This window comes from Mugil cephalus, chromosome 22 (genome assembly GCF_022458985.1).
Source record: "Mugil cephalus isolate CIBA_MC_2020 chromosome 22, CIBA_Mcephalus_1.1, whole genome shotgun sequence".
NCBI classification, from domain to species: Eukaryota; Metazoa; Chordata; class Actinopteri; order Mugiliformes; family Mugilidae; genus Mugil; species Mugil cephalus.
The window spans coordinates 17,509,610-17,530,903 of record NC_061791.1 but is presented as its reverse complement, the minus strand read 5'-3'; the positions used below and the strand labels follow the sequence as shown (position 1 = coordinate 17,530,903).

The following is a 21,294-nucleotide window of genomic DNA, read 5'->3' as shown; positions in this document are numbered from 1 at the left end:
AATGTTTCATTTACTCCTCATCGTGCTGCAAATGTTTGTTACCGAGCTCAGGAACATGGGCCTAAACTCTTTACTCGGCTCCCAGATTCTGAGCCTCCTGCCTGACAGACCACAGGCGATGAAGATTGGGCAAAACCATCATTCTCAACATTGGAGCCCCCCAAGGCTCTGTGCCGAGTCCACTGATCTACTTACTCTACACTCAAAACTACACTGGCCAATCTATTGTGAAATAAGCAGACGACATAGTGGTAGTAGGGCTGATATTAAACAACGATGACACAAGTAAGGACACTCATCATCTCACCCACAATCAAAGTGGCTGCCGTCATGCTTCACGGTGGTGATGGTGTGTTTGTGATGATGTGCAGATATCCACCAGACCTACCATAGAGTTTAATGGCTCATCAGACAAAAGAACCTTCTTGCAGTTGACCTCAGAGTGTCTCACATGCTTTTTCAACTGTGCAACAGTTGTTGTATGCAGGGTCTCTCCTATCTCACCTGCTGGGATCAAACTGTTAACTCCTGTTCTGTACTACTGTAAACCGCACTCCAGTGAGTTTTCTTTGAGATGGGAATTTTGAAGGTACTATCACTGTCACTTTGATGGCAAAAGGTTTTTTCTTTCTTAGACATGACTTCAGCCACCAGCCTCCTATCTGAAAATCAGTTTCTGAGTCCCATTGGTCTGGATGTGTTCACTGATCCAGTTTAGTAAGTCAAGATAAAGCCAGCATCAGTTCAGAGAAACACCAACAGGTTGAAAAAGAAGACAGCCTTGGCTCTCAAGTCCTGTCTGGTGTGTCTGACCTCCTACTGTGAGACTCACCTGGAGCCTCATCACAGCATCACAGGCCTGAAAATAAACAAGTTGATCGATCCGGTGGAGAATCTGGAGGAAGATTTACGATTTATGATGGTAAAGAGTTTGTGTACTATTGTGATGTAGATGTTGTGCTGTGTTGTTTCCTTTACTGCATGCTGGTTGCGCAGTCTATATGTGTCGAGGAGGGGGAGCAATGGTGAGAAGTCACATGCTTTCCTGTAAATGAAAGCAAACATCATTGAGTCTGTCAACAGAACCACAGAGCATCTGAGTACAACTAGTGAGCACAGCAGAGGAAGTTTACTGATCTGATAACAGAGAAAAGTGAGTAATCTCAGAGAAACTGTATTTATATAACAAATTTGCTGTTGCAGTTGGACTGGTAGTGTGCTCTCCCCTCAGTATTGCTATATTTAAAAGCTAAAATTACCATTTGCCTCATTTATTTAATATTTTGCTGATTCTGTAATAATATCCGTTCTTAAGTAGGTTTGATCTCACCCTTTCACTTTCTTTCTTAGACATGGCTACAGCCAGCAGCCTCCTCTGTGAAGATCAGTTTCTGTGTCCCATCTGTCTGGATGTGTTCACTGATCCAGTCACCATACCATGTGGACACAACTTCTGCAAGAACTGCATCACTGAACACTGGGGTAGCAACGTCCACAACCAATGTCCAGTGTGTAAAAAAGATTTTTGCAGTCGGCCTGAGTTGCATATCAACACCTTTATATCGGGGATGACTGATAAGTTCAAACAAACTCTAAAGGAAGCCAGTAGATCAGAACAACAACAACAAGCTGACCAAGGAGAGGTTCTGTGTGACGTCTGCACTGAGACCAAACTGAAGGCTCTCAAGTCCTGTCTGGTGTGTCTGACCTCCTACTGTGAGACTCACCTGGAGCCTCATCACAGAATCACAGGCCTGAAAAGACACAAGCTGATTGATCCTGTGGAGAACCTGGAGGACAGGATGTATAAGAAGCATTGCAGACTTCTGAAGATGTGTGTTTGCCAGTAATGCACTGAGAGAGATCACAAGTCACACGTCTTTCTTCCTCTGATTGAAGAGGATGACACAAGGAAAGCTGATATAGAAAAGACAGGAAGTGAAACTGAGAGAGGACGACTGAAGATTGAGAAGATCAAAGAGTCGGTGAAGCTGAGTAAGGACGATGGTGTTCGCTGCTCTGGTCCAGTCTGTAGAGATTTGGTCTGGCTCAGCTCATTGACACCGTTGAAAAAAGCAGAGACCAGGAGCAACGACCCGCTGGCATGATCCACAGCCATGGATTCTGTGGGTGGTCATCATAGTTTGACGCTGTGTCAATACTGTGACACCTCCGTGTTTACTGCTTGTTGCATATTTAATTTGAAAAATGTAATCTTGCCCAGTGTTTGTATAAAATATACCGGGAATCTGATTACATGTTCATCCCTATACTGTAATGGTTAACATTTTTTTTGTATCCTGATTACATTTCGCTGTTACATGTAATCCATTACTCCCCAAGCCTGGTGGTGATGTATATTGTCTGATATCCACCAGACCTACCATAGAGTTTAATGGCTCATCAGACAAAAGAACCTTCTTGCAGTTGACCTCAGAGTCTCTCACATGCTTTGGGGCAAACTTTGGAAGAAACTATCTGACCCTCTCCCACTAAGTTTGAACAGGTGAAGGACCTGTGCAACAGTTGTTGTATGCAGGGTCTCTCCTATCTCACCCGCTGACATCAAACTCCTTCAGAGTAGTCTAGGTGGTCTTCCTCTCTAGTCTCCTTCTTGCACAGGCACCCAGTTTGTTAGGACAACCTGTTCCAGGCAGATTTATGCATGTGCCACATTCCTTTCATTTTTCAATGATGAATTTAACTGAATTCCAGCAAGTTTTCTTTGACATGGGGATTTTGGGGGTACTATCACTGTCACTTTGATAGAGTTATTTCTTCCTTAGACATGGATACAACCAGTAGTCTCGTCTGTGAAGATCAGTTTCTGTGTCCCATCTGTCTTGATGTGTATACAGTACTGGAATGTCTAATGTCAGCACCCCCTATGTAGCCAGCTTTTTAAAATAAGACCTGAGCTATGAGTTAATACCTTCAGATCAGAAATGGTTTAGTAAGTCAAATTAAAGCCAGCGTCAGCTCAGAGCAACATCGTCTGCACTGAGACCAAACTGAAGGCTCTCAAGTCCTGTCTGGTGTGTCTGACCTCCTACTGTGAGACTCACCTGGAGCCTCATCACAGAATCACAGGCCTGAAAAGACACAAGCTGATTGATCCTGTGGAGAACCTGGAGGACAGGATGTGTAAGAAGCATGACAGACCTCTGGAGCTCTGGAGACAATTTAAGATAGTAAAGAGTTTGTGTTCTTTTACAATGTAGATGCTGTGCTGTATCATTTCCTTAAAGCCATGGTGGTTGTATGTTAATACTTCAGATATAAACTCGTAATAAAGCACATCTAATAATATATCACAGTCGAATGGACAGTAAAAAATCTAATTAGCAATGTTCGATTTTTTTAAGAATCTGGAGCAAATGCTCGTTGCTGTTCAAGGACGAGCCTCTGCGAAAGGATTGCTTGTTGAGGCGGTGCATTGTGGACTCTCATTACGGTTAGAAAATCAAGGTGCTTGCATCCAAAAGATGTAGGAAGAATGAGCAGCGTAAACTTCAAAATCAAGGGACTTGGAAAGACAGATCTAATTTGTCTTCTTTAGTCCTTTTTGTTAGGCTTTAATATAATTGTACACAGCATGTGTGTGGTCTGAAAATAAAGAAAGGCATTAAACTCTATTACAGAAGAAACGCTCAGTATACCATTCAACAATTAAAACACAGAAACATTCCTCAAGCAGCTGGTCTGCTGCGCGTCAGTGAAGCTGACCCCTTCAGACAGTGTTCACACTTTCACCACTAGATGGTGCAGGTTTTCTCTTTGAGGTATGACCTTGTTTGCTATTGCCTTACTGAGCGGAGAGTCTTCAAGGCGCCCACCAAAGTATATTCTCTTGGAAATCCACTGCAAGGGATCTGATGCACTTAAGGACTATTTTGATTACCCGAATATTATATTGTCCCGAACAAGAACCAGTCTGATTTAGAATATTTGATCTTCAGAGGTTAACACTTCCAACCATAGATGTAAAGGGTGAGGGTTTAATCCATTCTGATTAAATCCTAAATAATCAGTTATTTGTATTTTTATATCATTGTGTTACTTCCCAAAAAAGACACATTTTAGACCAAGTAGGACTTGATTTATAGATTACTGGGAGGTTGGTAAATACAAAGTTGTCATGGGGGTGGAGTAACGATGAGAAGTAATGTGCTTCCCAGTAAATGAAAATGAAAGTCAATCTGTCGACAGAGCGTCCGAATTCAACTTAAGACAGAGCACACCCAGTGAAGTTCATAAATCTGTGGAATTAACAGAGAAAAGTGAGTACTCTCAGAGAAACTGTACATTTTTCTTTGGCTTTTAGCTGGACTGTACAAGTTGCTGTTGCAGTTGGACTGGTAGTGCTGGTTACCATTTGCCTCATTTATTTAATATTTTGCTGATTCTGTAATAATATCTGTTCTTAAGTAGGTTTGATCTCACCCTTTCACTTTCTTTCTTAGACATGGCTACAGCCAGCAGCCTCCTCTGTGAAGATCAGTTTCTGTGTTCCATCTGTCTGGATGTCTTCACTGATCCAGTCACCATACCATGTGGACACAACTTCTGCAAGAACTGCATCACTGAACACTGGGATAGCAGTGGCCATTGTCAGTGTCCCATGTGTAAAAAAGATTTTCCCAGCAGACCTGATTTGCATATCAACACCTTCATATTGGGGATGACTGATAAGTTCAAACAAACTCTAAAGGAAGCCAGTAGATCAGAACAACAACAACAGGCCAACCAAGGAGAGGTTCTGTGTGAAATCTGCACTGAGACCAAACTGAAGGCTCTCAAGTCCTGTCTGGTGTGTCTGACCTCCTACTGTGAGACTCACCTGGAGCCTCATCACAGAATCACAGGCCTGAAAAGACACAAGCTGATCGATCCGGTGGAGAACCTGGAGGACAGGATGTGTAAGAAGCATGACAGACCTCTGGAGCTGTTCTGTAAGACAGACCAGATGTGTGTTTGTCACTTCTGCACTCAGTTGGATCACAAATCACACATCTTTCTCCCTCTGATCGAGGAATATGAGACAAGGAAAGCTGATCTAGCGATGACAAGGAATGATGTTGAGCAGATGATCCAGGAGAGACGACTGAAGGTTGAGCAGATCAAAGAGTCGGTGAAGCTGAGTAAGGAAGACGCAGAAATAGAGGCGGCAGCCAGTGTGCAGGTGTTCACTGCTCTGGTCCAGTCTGTAGAGAGAGGTCTGGCTCAGCTCATTGACACCATTAAAGAGAAGCAGAAAGCAACAGAGAGACAGGCTGAAGGCTTCATCAAAGAGCTGGAAGAGGAAATCTCTGAGCTGATGAAGAGAAGCTCTGAGGTGGAGCAGCTCTTACACACTGAGGACCACCTCCGCTTCCTCCAGAGCTACTCATCATCACTGAACACTGCTCCACCCACCAAAGACTGGACCGAGGTGGGAGTTCACTCATCGCATGAGGGGGCCGTGAGGAGAGCTGTGGCTCAGCTGGAGGAGACCATCAGTAAAGAGGTGAAGAAGCTGAGTGCTGATGCTGAACTGAAGAGGGTCCAGCAGTTTGCAGTAGATGTGACTCTTGATCCTGAAACAGCAAGTATCCAGCTCCTCCTGTCTGATGATGGAAAACAAGTCAACCATCAAGACATAGCACAGAATCTTCCAGACAGTCCGAAGAGATTCTCCTGTTATTCAGTTCTAGGAAAGCAGAGATTCTCCTCAGGAAGATTTTACTTCGAGGTTCAGGTTAAAGAGAAGACTGACTGGTATGTAGGAGTGGCCAGAGAGTCCATAGGCAGAAAACCGACGCTGACATCAAAGACTGACTTCTGGGCTCTTCGTTTGAGAAATGAAAGTAAATATCAAGTAGTTGACTCTATAGGTGTTGTCTCTTCAAATCATCAGACTCTGAAGTCCCAGCCTCAGAAGGTGGGGGTGTTTGTGGACTATGAGGAAGGTCTGGTCTCTTTCTATGATGTAGATGCAGCAGCTCTCATCTACTCCTTTACTGGCTGTAATTTCAATGAGGGACTCCACCCTTACTTCAACCCTTGTCATAACAAAAATGGTACAAACTCCACTCCTCTGATCATCTGTCCAGTCAAACATACTGACTAGACTCAACACTGTATTTCCAGAGATGATCAACTGTCAGTCAGTCTTCAGCCCTTACAAAGTTTAAGAAGAATTTATTCCACAATCTAAATCACAGGTCTTCAACAAGGGGAAGTACTGCAGGGGGGGGGGGTTGCAAAATCAGTTTTTTTTTTCCTTTTCTTTTTTTTTCCAACACAAATTTAAATTTCTGTAAATACACATTAACATGAATCCAACATATTTTGCTAAAGGGATAAATGGAGGCAGTGGACGCTATTTTTAAGTCAACAGTCTCAACAGTGTCGTTTCACACAGACACCACACTAGATCTGTCAATCTAAGCTTCCTGTTCGCAATAGGACCTTCTCCTATAACTGTTGAGCCAATCACAGGGCCACATATTACACGCTGACTGTCAGGTTCCGAGAACCTATTCAGTCCCCAGGTAGAAGAGAAAAGGTGTTCTGAACTGCATTTATTCACTGAAGTAATCACTTTATTTTCTGCTGCTTGAATCTTACTTGTTAAATCTTGTCATTAAATGCACTTATTAATAAAACGCTCTGGAAGGAACTATTCCGTGTGAGTATTTTCACTTTAAGACTTTAAAGGCAGCACATCAAGCTCTTTGTGAGTCTCTGTCTGTATACACTTACGATGTCAGACCATCTCCCCCACCTACACATTTTTTGGGCTGTTGTTTTGGAATCTCTCCATTGGGAAGTGATTACACTCTGTCTGGGGCAATCAAATCAAATCATCATTACAGGAGCATAGTCATACACATAGTCTGAGCACCATGGAGTTGTATTTGTTTACAACAAAATGACAAAATCACTCTGGTTATAGGTAGTTTCCCCAATGGAGTGTTACCAGACTCAGACCCTGATAGCAGGCTATTATTTACCTGTGATGCATTATTTTTAATTTGAGATGAGACTTAGGGATCTGGATATGTCTTCTACCTTGGGCCATAGTTGGACTGAGCTGAGTGCCTGTAACACGACCACGTTCATTATGAACCTCTAGTAAGGGCAGCGATCCGTCGTTTTTATTTCATTGTGCTTCTCAAAAATGAGACGTGACTTCTGCTGGGCAGAATTTTTTTGAAAAAAAACAAAAAACAATGACTTGCGTTCACTGAAGCAACTTTGAGAAATATCTTCTGGTCAGGCTGAAGTAAAGTACGTTTAAAAAGTGAGTTCTGTAGAGATTTCCAACAAAGGACAAAGGCATAATTACACAGAAGTGTGTCCTACTGATAATTAATCTTTTGAGTTATGTTGATGACTTTGAGTTGAAGTGAGAATAGGTTTATTTTAAATGAAATTAACAATCCTTCACAATGATAGTTGCTTTCAGTTCTTGGTTTAATAGTTGTATTAAGTGATAAAACACAATCCCTGCGGTATAACTAATACTGATCTATTATGACAGAGTTTTTGAGGCTGTCACGCTACATATGGCGTATGCCTTCCAGTTTTATCTTCTAACTGCGACTGAATCCCGTGCTGTGTTTGCTCTATAGAGGTGTAGTTCAGGCTGTGACAGTGCTAACTGACCACTGGACAACACAATGGAATCACATGTGACATTTCAGGTGAACAGCAATGTCACTACTTGACCTGCATTAAAAAAAAAAAAAAAAAAAAAAAAGGTGGAGCAACAGGTGATAAGTCACATGATTTAGAGTAAATGAAACTTCAGCGCAACCCTTCAGCAGCACAGCATATGGACACAACCAGCGAGCACAGCAGAGGAAGTTCATCAGTCGAAGTAATCAACAGAGAACAGTGAGTACTCTCACAAGGGAAGAGAAACAGTTGATATGACCTTTTTATTGTCCTGGTTGTTCAGTTCTTGTAGCATATTGCAAGGCAGATTCTGCTTTTTGAGCGTATTTGAAAAGTTGGCCTTTTGAGTTAAAAACAAAAAAAGGAAGTGGGATCAGATTACTAAAGGTTGATCTCGTAGCTTCTGAGCCGCTGCAGCAGTCATCTCTGTAAAGGTAGTTTCTGTAAGCTGGCCAGTCAGACCCGAGTACAGGACGTTTTCTTGTAATGCTTTACTTTATAGATGTGTTGGCACCTCCTTTCCACCTTTGGACTTTGTTGGTCCCAGCTGACAGCCTCAGAGGTGGCCACAAGAGGGTATGATAGTCCTAAATATCCAGTGCGACTCTGGTCGTCGCAGCTCCTTCTTCACTCTATTTGAAATTGCTGAATGGGACAATCCCATAAACACACTTTCAACATTCCTACAACATCTAGTAAAAGTATTTAATTTTAGATAAGACTTTTTTAAACATATTCCTTAAAACTGGTGCTTTCTGTTGCCAGTTCAACAGGCGCATGAAATAATACTGAATTCCTTTGTCAGAGATGAGGCTGTCATGATACATTTGGCTTGTGTCTTTCACCATCAGACACCACATACATCACGTATGATTCGACCGTGGTGTCTGATGGTGAATATAAGTGAATATAAGCCACGGCGGATTGATACGTGACATTTCAGGTATAAATATAAGTCGGCCTTTGTACCTGCAGTGTGAAGGTAGAAGGTAGCAAAACATTCACGGAGCTACGGTGGGAAGTCACATTTAGAGTAAATTGTTGCATACTACAACTCCAGATTCTGTAGATGTCACCCTCCAAGAGCAGTTACTATTAGATTTTGCTTTTCACATGACTGCAGTCCTGAAGACGCCCTATCTTCAGGGCCGATAGACCTCTTCACAATTTGTAAACAGAGTGGTAAACAGAGTGGTATTTTGAGCTAGCTGCAGCTTAGAGAGTTACAGCTGTATCATCTGGGGTCATAAGGAATCAGTGTTCTACCTTGGATGTACCACCCCCTCTAAGACTTGTTGGAGACAGAGAGTGCAAAAAGATGAAGCTGAAGTGTAAGGACTAAGATGAGAGATTGGTGAGAGAGCTAGCAAACCTGATCCTGTGAAATCAATGACGAGGGTTTTTATTCGCAAAAACCAGGTTATGCTCCAGTGATGGAACGGCAAGAAAACACATGTATTTTTTTGAAATCTGCTGGAGGTCTTGTGCCAAGAAACAGGAGCTCTAACTAGTCTCAGTTCAGAAAAATGTAGCCTCCAAAAAAGGCAGTAACTGGGTAGAGAAAACCTACACAGGGAAATTCCTGTGACACCCCAAATTGCCAACAGGTTCAAGCCTGGAACCTTGTTATTGCTTTTGCTAATGTTGAAATAGGCCTTAGTATTTACAGTTCTTATCTCACCCTTTCATTTTCTTTCTTAGACATGGCTACAGCCACCAGCCTCCTCTGTGAAGATCAGTTTCTGTGTCCCATCTGTCTGGAGGTGTTCACTGATCCTGTCAGCACACCATGTGGACACAACTTCTGCAAGAACTGCATCACACAGCACTGGAGTGTTAAGGTCCAGTGTCAGTGTCCAATGTGTAATGAGGCTTTTAAAAGAAGACCTGAACTACGAGTCAATACTTTCATATCAGAGATGGTCGCTCAGTTCAGAAGTTCACTTCAAATTAAAGCCAGCCTCAGCTCAGAGCCACAACAACAGGCCAACCAAGGAGAGGTTCTGTGTGAAATCTGCACTGAGACCAAACTGAAGGCTCTCAAGTCCTGTCTGGTGTGTCTGACCTCCTACTGTGAGACTCACCTGGAGCCTCATCGCAGAATCAGAGGCCTGAAAAGACACAAGCTGATCGATCCGGTGGAGAACCTGGAGGACAGGATGTGTAAGAAGCACAGCAGGCTTCTGGAGCTGTTCTGTAAGACTGACCAGATGTGTGTTTGTCGGTCTTGTGCTGGGACAGATCACAAGAGTCATCACATCACTGCTTTAGGAGAAGAATATGAGGGAAAAAAAGCTGAACTGTGGATCAGTGGCAGTGAAATTGAGCAGATGATCCAGGAGAGACGACTGAAGGTTGAGCAGATCAAAGAGTCGGTGAAGCTGAGTAAGGAAGATGCAGACAGAGAGACAGCAGCCGGTGTGCAGGTGTTCACTGCTCTGGTCCAGTCTGTAGAGAGAGGTCTGGCTCAGCTCATTGACACCATTGAAGAGAAGCAGAAAGCAACAGAGAGACAGGCTGAAGGCTTCATCAAAGAGCTGGAAGAGGAAATCTCTGAGCTGATGAAGAGAAGCTCTGAGGTGGAGCATCTCTCACACAATGAAGACCACCTCTGCTTCCTCCAGAGCTACTCGTCATCACTGAACACTGCTCCACCCACCAAAGACTGGACCGAGGTCAGAGTTCACTCATCATATCAGGGGACTTTGAGGAGAGCTGTGGCTCAGCTGGAGGAGACCATCAGTAATGAGATGAAGAAGCTGAGTGCTGATGCTGAACTGAAGAGGGTCCAGCAGTTTGCAGTAGATGTGACTCTTGATCCTGAAACAGCAAATATCCAGCTCCTCCTGTCTGATGATGGAAAACAAGTCAACCATCAAGACATAGCACAGAATCTTCCAGACAGTCCAAACAGATTCTTGTGTTATTCAGTTCTAGGAAAGCAGAGATTCTCCTCAGGAAGATTTTACTTCGAGGTTCAGGTTAAAGAGAAGACTGACTGGTATGTAGGAGTGGCCAGAGAGTCCATAGACAGAAAACTGATATACACAATGACACCAAGGAATGACCTCTGGGCGATACGTTTGAAAAACGGAAAAGAGTATACATCTGTTGTCTCTGTAGTTGCTTTCTCTTCGGTTAGCCTGTTTCTAAAGTCCCAGCCTCAGAAGGTGGGGGTGTTTGTGGACTATGAGGAGGGTCTGGTCTCTTTCTATGACGTAGATGCAGCAGCTCTCATCTACTCCTTTACTGGCTGTAATTTCAATGAGGGACTCCACCCTTACTTCAACCCTTGTGATAACAACAATGGTAAAAACTCCACTCCTCTGATCATCTGTCCAGTCAGCAAACAGTTTACACACTAATCACAGCAGGTGCCATTGGGTAATAATGGTCTTAAGGACTGTGTGGATGCACAAAAAATATCATCATTGTGAAATGTCATTTTAATGCTTTTGTAACCCAAGTCCCATGTAACTACCGTATTTTCCAGACTATAAGTCGCTCCGGAGTACAAGTCGCACCAGCCATAAAATGCATAATAAAGAAGGAAAAAACATACATAAGTCGCACTGGAGTATAAGTCGCATTTTTGGGGGAAATTTATTTCATAAAATCCAACACCAAGAACAGACATGTCATCTTGAAAGGCAATTTAAAATAAAAATAGAATAGAGGCAACAACAGGCTGAATAATTGTACAGTATGCTTACGTTACATGACACAACTGAGAACGTGCCTGGTATGTTAACATAACATATTAAGAGTTATTCAGATAACTATAGCATAAATAACATGCTAAGAAGTTTACCAAACCATCGGTGTCACTCCAAATAACTAAAATCCAATGAAATCTTCATCCTCTGTGTCACTTTTAAACAACTCCGCTAACTCCGGAGGTAGAAGATGCGGCGCTTCCTCTTCTACGTCGCTTACGTCAGACTCATCCTCAGTTGCAGTTCCAATTATTCCAGCCTTTCTGAATCCTGACATTTTTGTTGGGCCCTTCTCAGTTGTTTTTAAAAGTTACCGCCAATGTTGAAATTATCAACACCGGCCTAGAGCGCCCTCTTGCAGTTTAGTGTGAAAATAACATGTGAAATGATATACCGGTAATAATGTGTTAATAATTTCACACATAAGTCGCTCCAGAGTATAAGTCGCACCCCCGGCCAAACTATGAAAAAAAAAACGCGACTTATAGTCCAGAAAATACGGTAGTTAAAATTGACAAATAAAAGGGGGTGTTGTAGTACAGTGGGACAGGGCCTGAGTTCGTCTGGAGCTACCTGTGATAACTGTGATAATGATATAAAATAACTTGGCGGTGCCTCCAATAAATTCTAAGAAGTAAACAGAAAGGTTGTACTTCCCCTTTAACATAAAAGTTCTGTTAATCTGTTTATTTTAACTAAAATATCACGTTGGTAATTACCACACAGAATGTTAAGTTCAAAAGGGAAATTATTTATCACAGTCATAAATTTGTAACTTGTTCACTGTTGACCTTATACTATTCAAAACTGTCAAATAATTCTCTGGTACCTTTAACTCCCAAATGATCTCGGATGAACCCAAATAGAATGTAGTCAATGACCAGCAAACTCAAATGTCCACCAGCACACACACCCACACACCCACATTCACACCGGGCTTTTTATCTTAACCAAAATAAAACCGTTGCAGGCCCAGTCGATGCTCGTGAGCGGTGAGGCCGGAAACAAATGGCCGCTTCACTGGCGGTAACCAGTAGAAACAAAAAGGCACGTGCAAAATGTAAGTGTACTCACGAATCCTTACAGTCAGAGATGGCGATGGGGGGAAAGGGGCAATGGCAAGATGGCGTGTCAGCGGCAAGGGGATGGCGCGAGCAGGAACACGTGCGTCTCTTGACTTTCTGACAACCAAAATGATTAGATTTTTAAACTACACCACCCTTTTTATCTCTGACTCTTTTAACTGCACATGAAAGTACAGTTTTTTAACATGTTATAATCAACCATTTTTAAAACATATTTACCTTCATGAACTATTATTTATTACAACACAAACATTTTAACCTCTGTATATGAATGAATGAATGGATATAATAGCCACGGGGCTACACTTTTTAGACATAGAAATTATCGGTTGGGTTATCCAACTAATATTTGATTTATATTAAAATAATATAAGCAATGTAGATACAGTGCCTATAAAAACATTGTAGTTTTGATGTTTCCCCTTTTCAAACAGTTTTGTGGCAAATTTCATGGAAAAATTTAGGGCTGTGTTTTTTCTAAAAGAAAACAACTACTGTCAAAATGATAATGTCAATAAATACATAGTTTTTTGGAGGAATTTGTTGGTAAAAACAAAGTTAGTTATACCCTTGAGATGTCACGAAGGTCTTCCAGGCAAAAGCACAACTAACCAGTGTTCACTCACAATGAATATTGTCAATAGCGCAAACCACTGTGACTTACGGTAATTCAAAATCGGCCGCTTTGACGGAAGCCAGCGATCCGTTCAGGCTTTTGAGGGTTAATAGATGACAAGAAGCTGTTTCAATCTAACTTTTTTGTTGTTGACGAACTAACAGTGCCATGATGTAAATAACACATCATGGCTCAAAATAAAACAACACAGTCGTATTGCATGCACAGTTCATCTGTGCTCATGACTGACGTACCGCGGGCCGGACGGGAATGCCCAAAGGGCCGTATGCGGCCTGCGGGCCGTAAAATGCCCAGGTCTGGTCAAGGCTATGATTGGCTGCGTAGCGTAAGTGAACTGTATCGTACCATTGAATGGACACCTGTCACTCACTGAGTTACGTTGCAAAATGGTACAGAAAACAATATTGTTGGTCTAATTAATTAGATTAGGTCTAATATTAGATATTAATTAATACGTTTATGTTGAATTTTATTTTATGCGCTGCATAGATTTTCTTGTGCGCTGAGAATGTGCAAGCAGTGCGCGATTGCGCAAGCGCGCAGCTTAGAGGGAACATTGGTAGCAGCATCATGCTGGTTGATGGGACATTTTTAAAATATATATTTTTTAATTTTCCCCCACAAATTTAAAGTTACTGCTTTACTGTGTAGGCCTACTTAGCATGATATCCTGTAAACATGTCCCTGTAACATTAGCACTGCCGCTAATGTGGCTCAGTTACCATTACTAACGTTTGTCTCCTTGAATAACAAGCAGTAATTAATATCAGGAGACATTTTTCATAGACGATAGATAGATGTCCCCTGTGCTTCTTAAAAATTTTGCCATTTTGCAGTAATTCTGATTGGTATGCTTGCGTGATTCACGATCATGTCTCCTGTCCCCCACTCCTTATCTGATGTTACGTTGTTGTCTGTGTCGCATGTATGAGGAAGATAAATGCATATTTACAATGTATATGTAAAAAGTGGACAGATTGCACATCCTGAACTGAGCGTTCCTGAGTTTGAACTTCTTCAGAAACCTCTCCTTGTGGGTGAGATTCTGGTTCAAACTGGTAAGGCTGAATGACAGCGTCTCTACCAGCCATAGTCATAAATCCAGCGTAAACATTAGCGCATGGTAACGCCAGCGAAAGTCGCCATCCTCTATCCCAGTGGGGCGCGGAGTAGGTGCGGACAGACACAGCTCATTAGAATTTAAAGGTACAGACACAGAAGCACTCTGTTCTCAGTAGAACTCACTAGAGACACTTTTTGACTGGCTGAAATTTGGGACTTAGATGAATTTTGAGTAATACAATAATGTTGGACCTTTGACACCTATATGAAATTGTTGAAAAATTTATAATATGGAACCTTTAAAAATTAAAATAGGTTACCCAGGCATCCCCATCATTAGTGAGGATTATCCAGGAATGTCTCTTGCTTTTGATTAGGAAATTATGTCTTTCAAACCCCAGCAGGGTTAACGTTTCACAGCTGGAAATTGTCCTGGATTAACGTTACAATAAAAACACATCAAACTGATGATCAGACTTTTTGGCAAGTGAAGAAATTCTTCCGTCTGACGTAACTGAGTGGAGTTTTAAATCCTAATTTTAAATTTATTTCTTCTTTGTCCTTGCTTAACAATTGGCAACAATTCATGGCCTTAAATGAAATTCCTTATCAATGATGCTACATTCTCATGTGCATGTGCTTGTTTTGGAGAAGTACTCCCAGTCATGCAATTTACGCTGTTGATGGTTATTAGCCGTGGGAGTGGACGCTCTCTCTTTTCATGTTTACAGTTTCAGGAATGATGTTCCTCTGGTCCTGCGTCACACTGGTTTAAACATCCATTTATTAATCTAGGGTTAAGGTCATAGGTACAACACTGTTTGTGAGCAGGTGTAGGTGTATTTATGTGTTTGTGTGTGCAGGGAACAGAGAAAGCATCACTCCCCCTGCACACCTCCTGGAATCGGCTGAATGATTTGTGGACGTTGGGAGCCTTCACTGAGTGCGTCGGAGGTAGTGATGTGTGTAGTTTCACGTCATCGGGACGTCAGAGTTCAAGTTCAAAGTTGTTGTGGACGCTTTGATAAGATGCCAGGAGCCTGAATGTTTAAACATTATTTGGCATACCCAAGGAAATCAGTGTGGCACTGAGATAAACTGGGACTTAAAAATTATACTGTATATTAAAAATATACTTGGTTTTCTTTTCTGCCTCATCAATGGAAACGGGTTAACCTGCTATTACAAAACAAAACCAATCAATACCACTGTCACATGTTTACTTCATCTACTCCTGATATTTCCAAACTCCCTTCTGAACTGTCCTCTGGTCAAGGCAAACCTAAGTGCCACCTGTGAGGCTTAGTTGTTTGCAAAGCAAGAGACAACAGTCACCATGTCTGCAGGGGCCTGAAGATTGTTTGCTTAGCTTAGCACAAAGAGTGGAAACAGGGGGAAGCTAGCTTCTGTCAAGAGTTAAAATACTACACCTAAAAGGGCCGATGTGGTTCGCCATTTATATTCGCACAGTATATCAATTTGTTTACTCTGTATTTTTAAAAAGCTGTGGTTTTCCAAGGAGCTGTGTGCAAGGCTGTTTCTTTGGCTGGGTATAGTCAACATCAAGAGGTTGCCAGGCAAGTCACCAGGACATCACTGCTCCATCACTGCATTATGTTATAACGAAGAGTAATAACTGAAACTTTTCTGATAGTTAATCATATATTGCCTGGATGGTATTCAGTTAGGGTTTGCTAATTGTGTAAAGACATACAAAGGACAATGTGATCTAGAAATGACTTGAATTAGGGTAGAGGCTGTGTTATAGTAACAATTTTAAAATGCCTTTTTTAAAATTTAAATAAATGGATGACACTGAGGTATCAGAACGTTTTGTTACATTCACTGAAATGCCTTTCAGTCTGCTGTTGACACCTGCACTTTTAAAAAGATGAGTTACAAAATGTTTAGTACAAAGTACAAAGAACACATAAATTATCATCATAAATCCACCACTCCAGCAGATCTCTCGGCTGGCAGATATAATGAACCACATAATATGAGCATGTCAATTCAAGAAAAGACTGTGTAACTGAGCCACTACTTGACACTCACTGTAGTCTCATAAAAATATTCATTGTACAGTTTCTGTCGATAAATTCAATTTTTGACTATAAATAATAAAGCACCAAGCATAGAACCTTGTGGTACCCCTTTAGTTATACCGGTATAGGGCACACCTCTACAGTAACCTTGTATATGTAGTTTCATTATACAATTACTATGCACATTGCTGAGCCAATGGAAGGGATTATAAAACATTTGTTGTTGCAGCGTCCATGTGCAACATGAGATAAGACTGTTATATTTGGGGTTCATGGACAATTACAATTTTTAGGTCTGGTTTGTGTTCGTCAAATTCTTTTTCCTGACATGGCTGCTACATGTGCAACAATATTACAATGGTATTAATAAAGTGTGAGAATGAATGAATTAATGAGTGTATAGAAAAACAAAAAATAGATGGCGATCTAAGACAATTAGCAACAGTTGTTGCTGTTTTGCGTGTTACAGCCATGTGATGTGCTGCTTGGATGAGCTGTCCACACCAAGCAAGGTGAGTTAATCATGTGGCCGCGCCCGGCATCAGTAGCGGGTGCGGCGAGACTCTGCTGCACCTTTATTCACATATTAAATAGGTCTGTATACACCCTGAGCAGACTGGAGAGTGTCAGTGCCATTTATCCCTATGAGTGTTGCAGGGTTTAAGTTGGGGGATGGGTGGAAGAAATACATTTTTTAATGATTTCATTATTACTTTTTTTTTTCCAATTTCAAATCATTGACAAATTAGTAATTGAATTAATCATATTTATTTTTTAGCCACACCACAGACATGCAGCTGGGAGTCATTCCCTGTCTTGCATTAATAACCAGTGCGAGAAGAAGGCTGTGGCCTGCGGGGAGGCTATGTGTAAGACTGCACGTATGCTGTCCACAGCTGGCAGACAGGACAGGAAGGGCTTAGACGAAGTGTGTGTGTGTGTGTGTGTGAGAGAGAGAGAGAGAAAGAGAGAGAGAGAGAGGGTGTGTGTGTAAATGAAAGACTGCCTGTAGGTGATACATTGGTTGCATGTTGGAGGTTATAGATAACGGCCTGTCATTGTAAGTTGACTGTGTGTGTGTGTGAGCAGAGTGAAGTTTATCTCTTCTTCATGGAGGCTGCAGATTGTATGACATCACTGCCTGCCTGACAGGTTTTCCATAGATTATTTTCCAGTGCACCGCCTAAATATCCACTCTGAAGTTTAGAGACACATTAAGTCCATTCTTTGTGCCAAATAGGGCACTGTTCCTGTTTGCATTGTATATATTGGGTCTAAATGCAGCGACTCTCTTCATGTGTTGGTGTTTGTATCTGATCTTCTTTGTAGGTGTGCATGGCTTTACACGGATTCATATAATTTTACTGTGGTTAGGACATTAACGTCTTTCATTTTCGTATCCTTGCCCTACTTCCTCAGCTGGGTACAGTCACATGTTGTTGCCCAAGGGAGTGAGTCACGGTTTTACAGTTTTCGTGTTGCAGCAAAACCCACCTGACGCCTGATAGCTAGAGAACGTGATTTCTGAAAGCGTCTGAAATGGAGGACAATCTCGACAGTTGATAAAGTAAAATTAGGCTACAGTGAGGAGGTTTTTTTTTTTTTTTTTGTACTTTCCCATATCACGTTTTGTTTGACCGCTTCCTGCAACACAGTGGACAATTGATTTTTTATGGACAGAAAAAGTCAAAAAATCAAAAATCAACCGTTTTCTTATGTGGCTCTTGCAAACAGAGTGAAAAATGGTGTGGAATGTGTTCTGAAAAGCATATATTTACACACCTTTATTTCACACTCCAATTCAGGAGTTTTACTAACAAACACCACACCTTAATTGGTGCAAATAAGTTTACTGGTAGACTGGTAGACTAGTAGACTGGTCATGAGACAAATGGATGGATGGATGGATGGGAAGAGTTGGGTGGGTTGGGGGTACAGGTTTTAGTTTAGGAAATAGGATGATGTGTGGCCTTGTCTAGTTCCTGAACTTAAGTTATAATAAATTCATAACATGCACACTATTGTTACAATGTTGCATTTAACCTAAATAATAATTGGAATAATTCACCTTTTCAAGGTTGTGAGAACCTCAGTTAAAATGCCATTCACCTTGACTTGGACAGTTATATTCCTTTATAGTTAAGGTTGTCCCACCTAGATGAGTCAACCCTTGAAAAGAGATTCTGTCTCTTAAAGGACAATCTAGTGTGTCCACTTTAGAAAAGGCATTCTTCTACACTGCAGCAGGCAAGCAGGCTTTTGAATGCCATATTCGGCCTCTTGGAATGAATTCTAGAAAACTGCAGGTATCCACTAACTAAAGCAGAAGTACATCAGCTTGGGAGACAGTATAAGCTAATGTAAAGCCTGATTTAGCATGACAAATCCCCTGGTGGCAGTATTGCCCCAGCAGTTAAAATCAATGTTTGATGTATGTTAAGGGTCATTCACAGTGGCAGCCAAACTGTATGTCTGTGAAACCGTAGCTGAGCAAGAACCCCAGCTCCCAGCTCACTGTTATTTAATGATGTGAAGTAGAAACAACAGAGCAACCTGAAAGCCTTGAAACCAATCTTTTGTTCTCCTGTTATCTTGGCGTTACAGCCCAAACTGTTGTCAGCTGACAGATAAGCAGTGCGCATACTGTTCTGTACATCTCAAACCAAGAGGTCAGCAATATTTGGTACAGACAGTGTATCAAACCACTGCTAACTGACTGACAGTTTCCTACAGTTTCCTACTGTTGGACCACTCACAAATAGCTGAGATATTGTTCTACTTAATGTAATACAACATACATTGCTGAATTGTTGTATATCTGGAAAACATCACAGTATTCATCATTAAAATCATTAAAACGCCCTTCAGCTAATTTTACACTGGATTTAGTTTGCCTGAGAAGATGCCATAAAGACAGTGTTAAAGACAGTGGTAATTGTATGGTAAATGTATGACCAGTGGTGTTGCTATGGTGGTAGCCTCATCAGGAATCACTATGTTGGAAACTGAAAATACTCCAGCTACGATCAACGTCATCTGAGCACTGTGGACTTGGAGTTGATTACAACAAAATGGGTGATGGGTAATGATTGTAGGAGTTGTTTTCTCTCTCTCTAACGGCGTATGATGAAATTCAAATGGGGCATTACCAAGCTAAGGAAATGCACAAATATTGTAAAAATGTAACTTTGTAAATGTGTTCTATCAGCCCTCAAGGACACTCACTCTGCAACTGGAAGAGAAACAATTAATGTTTGCAATGAGTGTTTACAATGAGACTCACTAAGCACCCTTAAGGGGCAGGAGAGTTCTAGGGAAAGAAACAAATCATTGTCTTTATAGCATCAAATAACTAAAACGGAACCTATTAAAAAAATGAAACTAGAGTATACATCATCATTATATTAATTACCTAAAATGACAAACACTGTTTCAAACACATTGTTGAAAAAGTTATTTGATGGGTATTTTGCTGTTTTAGTTTGGTTCAAGAAGGTATTTTATTGGATGCTGGATACTTGGAGTGCAGAATGAGTCATCAAGTTACACTGCAATACAATTAAAAACACCTTAGAAACACTTAAAAAAAAACAAGTCCAATTACTGGTGCGTAGATACACACATATCTCTAGACATATCTTTCACATATATCACATATCATATCAATTTTATTTAATTGGGACTTTGAAAAGGTCCTTCATCATACAATATCTAAGTAATAGGATAGATTAAAAGAGAAATAAAAACAGAAAATCTCATCAAAAGGTCTGTTTGATCATATCACATACTGTGTATGAGAATGTATCTATGTTACCTGTTATGTTCCTCTTTAGAGCTCGCAAAGAAAACTCATGGTCCATGTGTGGCAAAAAAGAAGAGCATTTGTTTACAAGTATTCATTGTTACGCAGGATGAGATAGATGGGATATGCCACTACATGTCAATCAACACTTCTCCCTTATGCCAAGATTTGGAGCAAGACACATTTGGAAGCCCAGTCCAACTGAAAAAAAAGGAAGAGTCATCAGCAGGCTATCAGCTATCACCCAACAGATGGATGCTGGATTCTTGGAGTGCATCCAGCATCCACCATCCTTTTTTCCAGCTAACTAGCCTAGCCAAAAGCAGTAGTCAGTATGAGGCACATCATTGGGGTTTCAAGTGGGCACCTCATACTCTCCTCAACTCTTCCCACGGGCCAGTAAGCTCAACAAAATACACTACCTTCCAACCACAACAGCAGGTCTGTTCTCAATCAGGTGGTCACTATCTGCGCTGGGACATTCAGCTGGCCATTTAAGTTGACCCTCAGCTCCCAGGCAGCTATGCGTGATGCCTGCCAGTCTGGCCTCTTCTCCCTCCCATACAATCATGATATGCCTATTCTTCTTTCCAGCAGATAAGGGATTTACTTCTACCCATTTTTCCTCAATTGCAGCTGCTAATCATTTCAGCACCTGATTGTGCCACCAGATATGTCACCCTTGTGAGAGACTAACCCTGCAACCTTTCAGAATCTAGCTAAGTGTATATACACAAGAATATAGTGGGAAGACAGCATCCTCCCCTAACCACTGGTTTAGGTTCTGGGTAGATGGCAGCACATCATAAATATCTTCTATTATAAATCTGATCCTGCTAGCATCCTTGCTCCACCTCTCTCCCAGTTCACTCTCTGTTCTTCCTTAGCCTGCGATACTGCCTTAGTACATCTTACTACTTCCTCTTGCCTATGAATCTCCTCCACTACCATTTTTCTCTTTTCTGCTACTGATGCCTTGCTCCACAGAGGTTCCCTTGCACACAGCCCCAGGCCTCCACATATTTAAAATCAAAGGTTTTCTGAATTGTGGTTGTGAAGGAAGAGCTGTGAGGGATTGTGCCAAACAAATTAACAATGCATAACAAAAAAGGCCTAGCGTATCACTTTCTGATAAACAAAACTTACATTGGTGCCATCAACCCATTAACTAGAGTGGTAACAGTGAGTGCAAAGTGCCTTACCTAGGCCTTACCTGGGCTCTACCTTCCCACCACAAACCTTTAAAGTACATAGTGTAGAAAGCAAACAAGATCAGGGTCCAACA

At 41.4% G+C, this 21,294-nt stretch overlaps 3 protein-coding genes across 4 annotated transcripts; all 3 read left to right on the top strand.

Annotated features, from left to right (window-relative positions):
- The first annotated feature begins 19 nt into the window (after positions 1-19).
- Positions 20-3,720, top strand: LOC125000392 (E3 ubiquitin/ISG15 ligase TRIM25-like). 2 transcript variants are annotated; one of them, XM_047575934.1, is made up of 2 exons: positions 20-922; positions 1,351-3,720. In XM_047575934.1, the coding sequence occupies exon 2, from the start codon at positions 1,353-1,355 to the stop codon at positions 1,848-1,850; it is 498 nt and encodes a 165-aa protein (XP_047431890.1). In that variant the 5' UTR covers positions 20-922; positions 1,351-1,352; the 3' UTR covers positions 1,851-3,720. The 2 variants fall into 2 exon arrangements, with proteins under 2 accessions (XP_047431890.1, XP_047431889.1); XM_047575933.1 differs by lacking the exon at positions 20-922 and adding an exon at positions 931-1,153.
- Positions 3,721-3,879: 159 nt separating this feature from the next.
- On the top strand, positions 3,880-6,746 carry LOC125000389 (E3 ubiquitin-protein ligase TRIM21-like). Its single transcript, XM_047575928.1, has 2 exons — positions 3,880-4,280; positions 4,464-6,746. The coding sequence occupies exons 1-2, from the start codon at positions 4,166-4,168 to the stop codon at positions 6,107-6,109; spliced, it is 1,761 nt and encodes a 586-aa protein (XP_047431884.1). The 5' UTR covers positions 3,880-4,165; the 3' UTR covers positions 6,110-6,746.
- Positions 6,747-7,778: 1,032 nt separating this feature from the next.
- LOC125000390 (zinc finger protein RFP-like) lies at positions 7,779-12,122 on the top strand. The gene is made up of 2 exons (XM_047575930.1): positions 7,779-7,881; positions 9,364-12,122. Exon 2 carries the CDS (start codon positions 9,366-9,368, stop codon positions 11,025-11,027), a length of 1,662 nt encoding a protein of 553 aa, XP_047431886.1. The 5' UTR covers positions 7,779-7,881; positions 9,364-9,365; the 3' UTR covers positions 11,028-12,122.
- Positions 12,123-21,294: the final 9,172 nt, after the last annotated feature.

Bases quoted from the DNA above. Each gene is read 5' to 3' on its own strand.
- LOC125000392 (XM_047575934.1), top strand. From the start codon at position 1,353: ATGGCTACAGCCAGCAGCCTCCTCTGTGAAGATCAGTTTCTGTGTCCC.
- LOC125000390 (XM_047575930.1), top strand. From the start codon at position 9,366: ATGGCTACAGCCACCAGCCTCCTCTGTGAAGATCAGTTTCTGTGTCCC.
- LOC125000389 (XM_047575928.1), top strand. From the start codon at position 4,166: ATGTGCTTCCCAGTAAATGAAAATGAAAGTCAATCTGTCGACAGAGCG. The intron at 4,281-4,463 runs GTGAGTACTCTC...TTTCTTTCTTAG, and splicing joins TGTGGAATTAACAGAGAAAA to ACATGGCTACAGCCAGCAGC.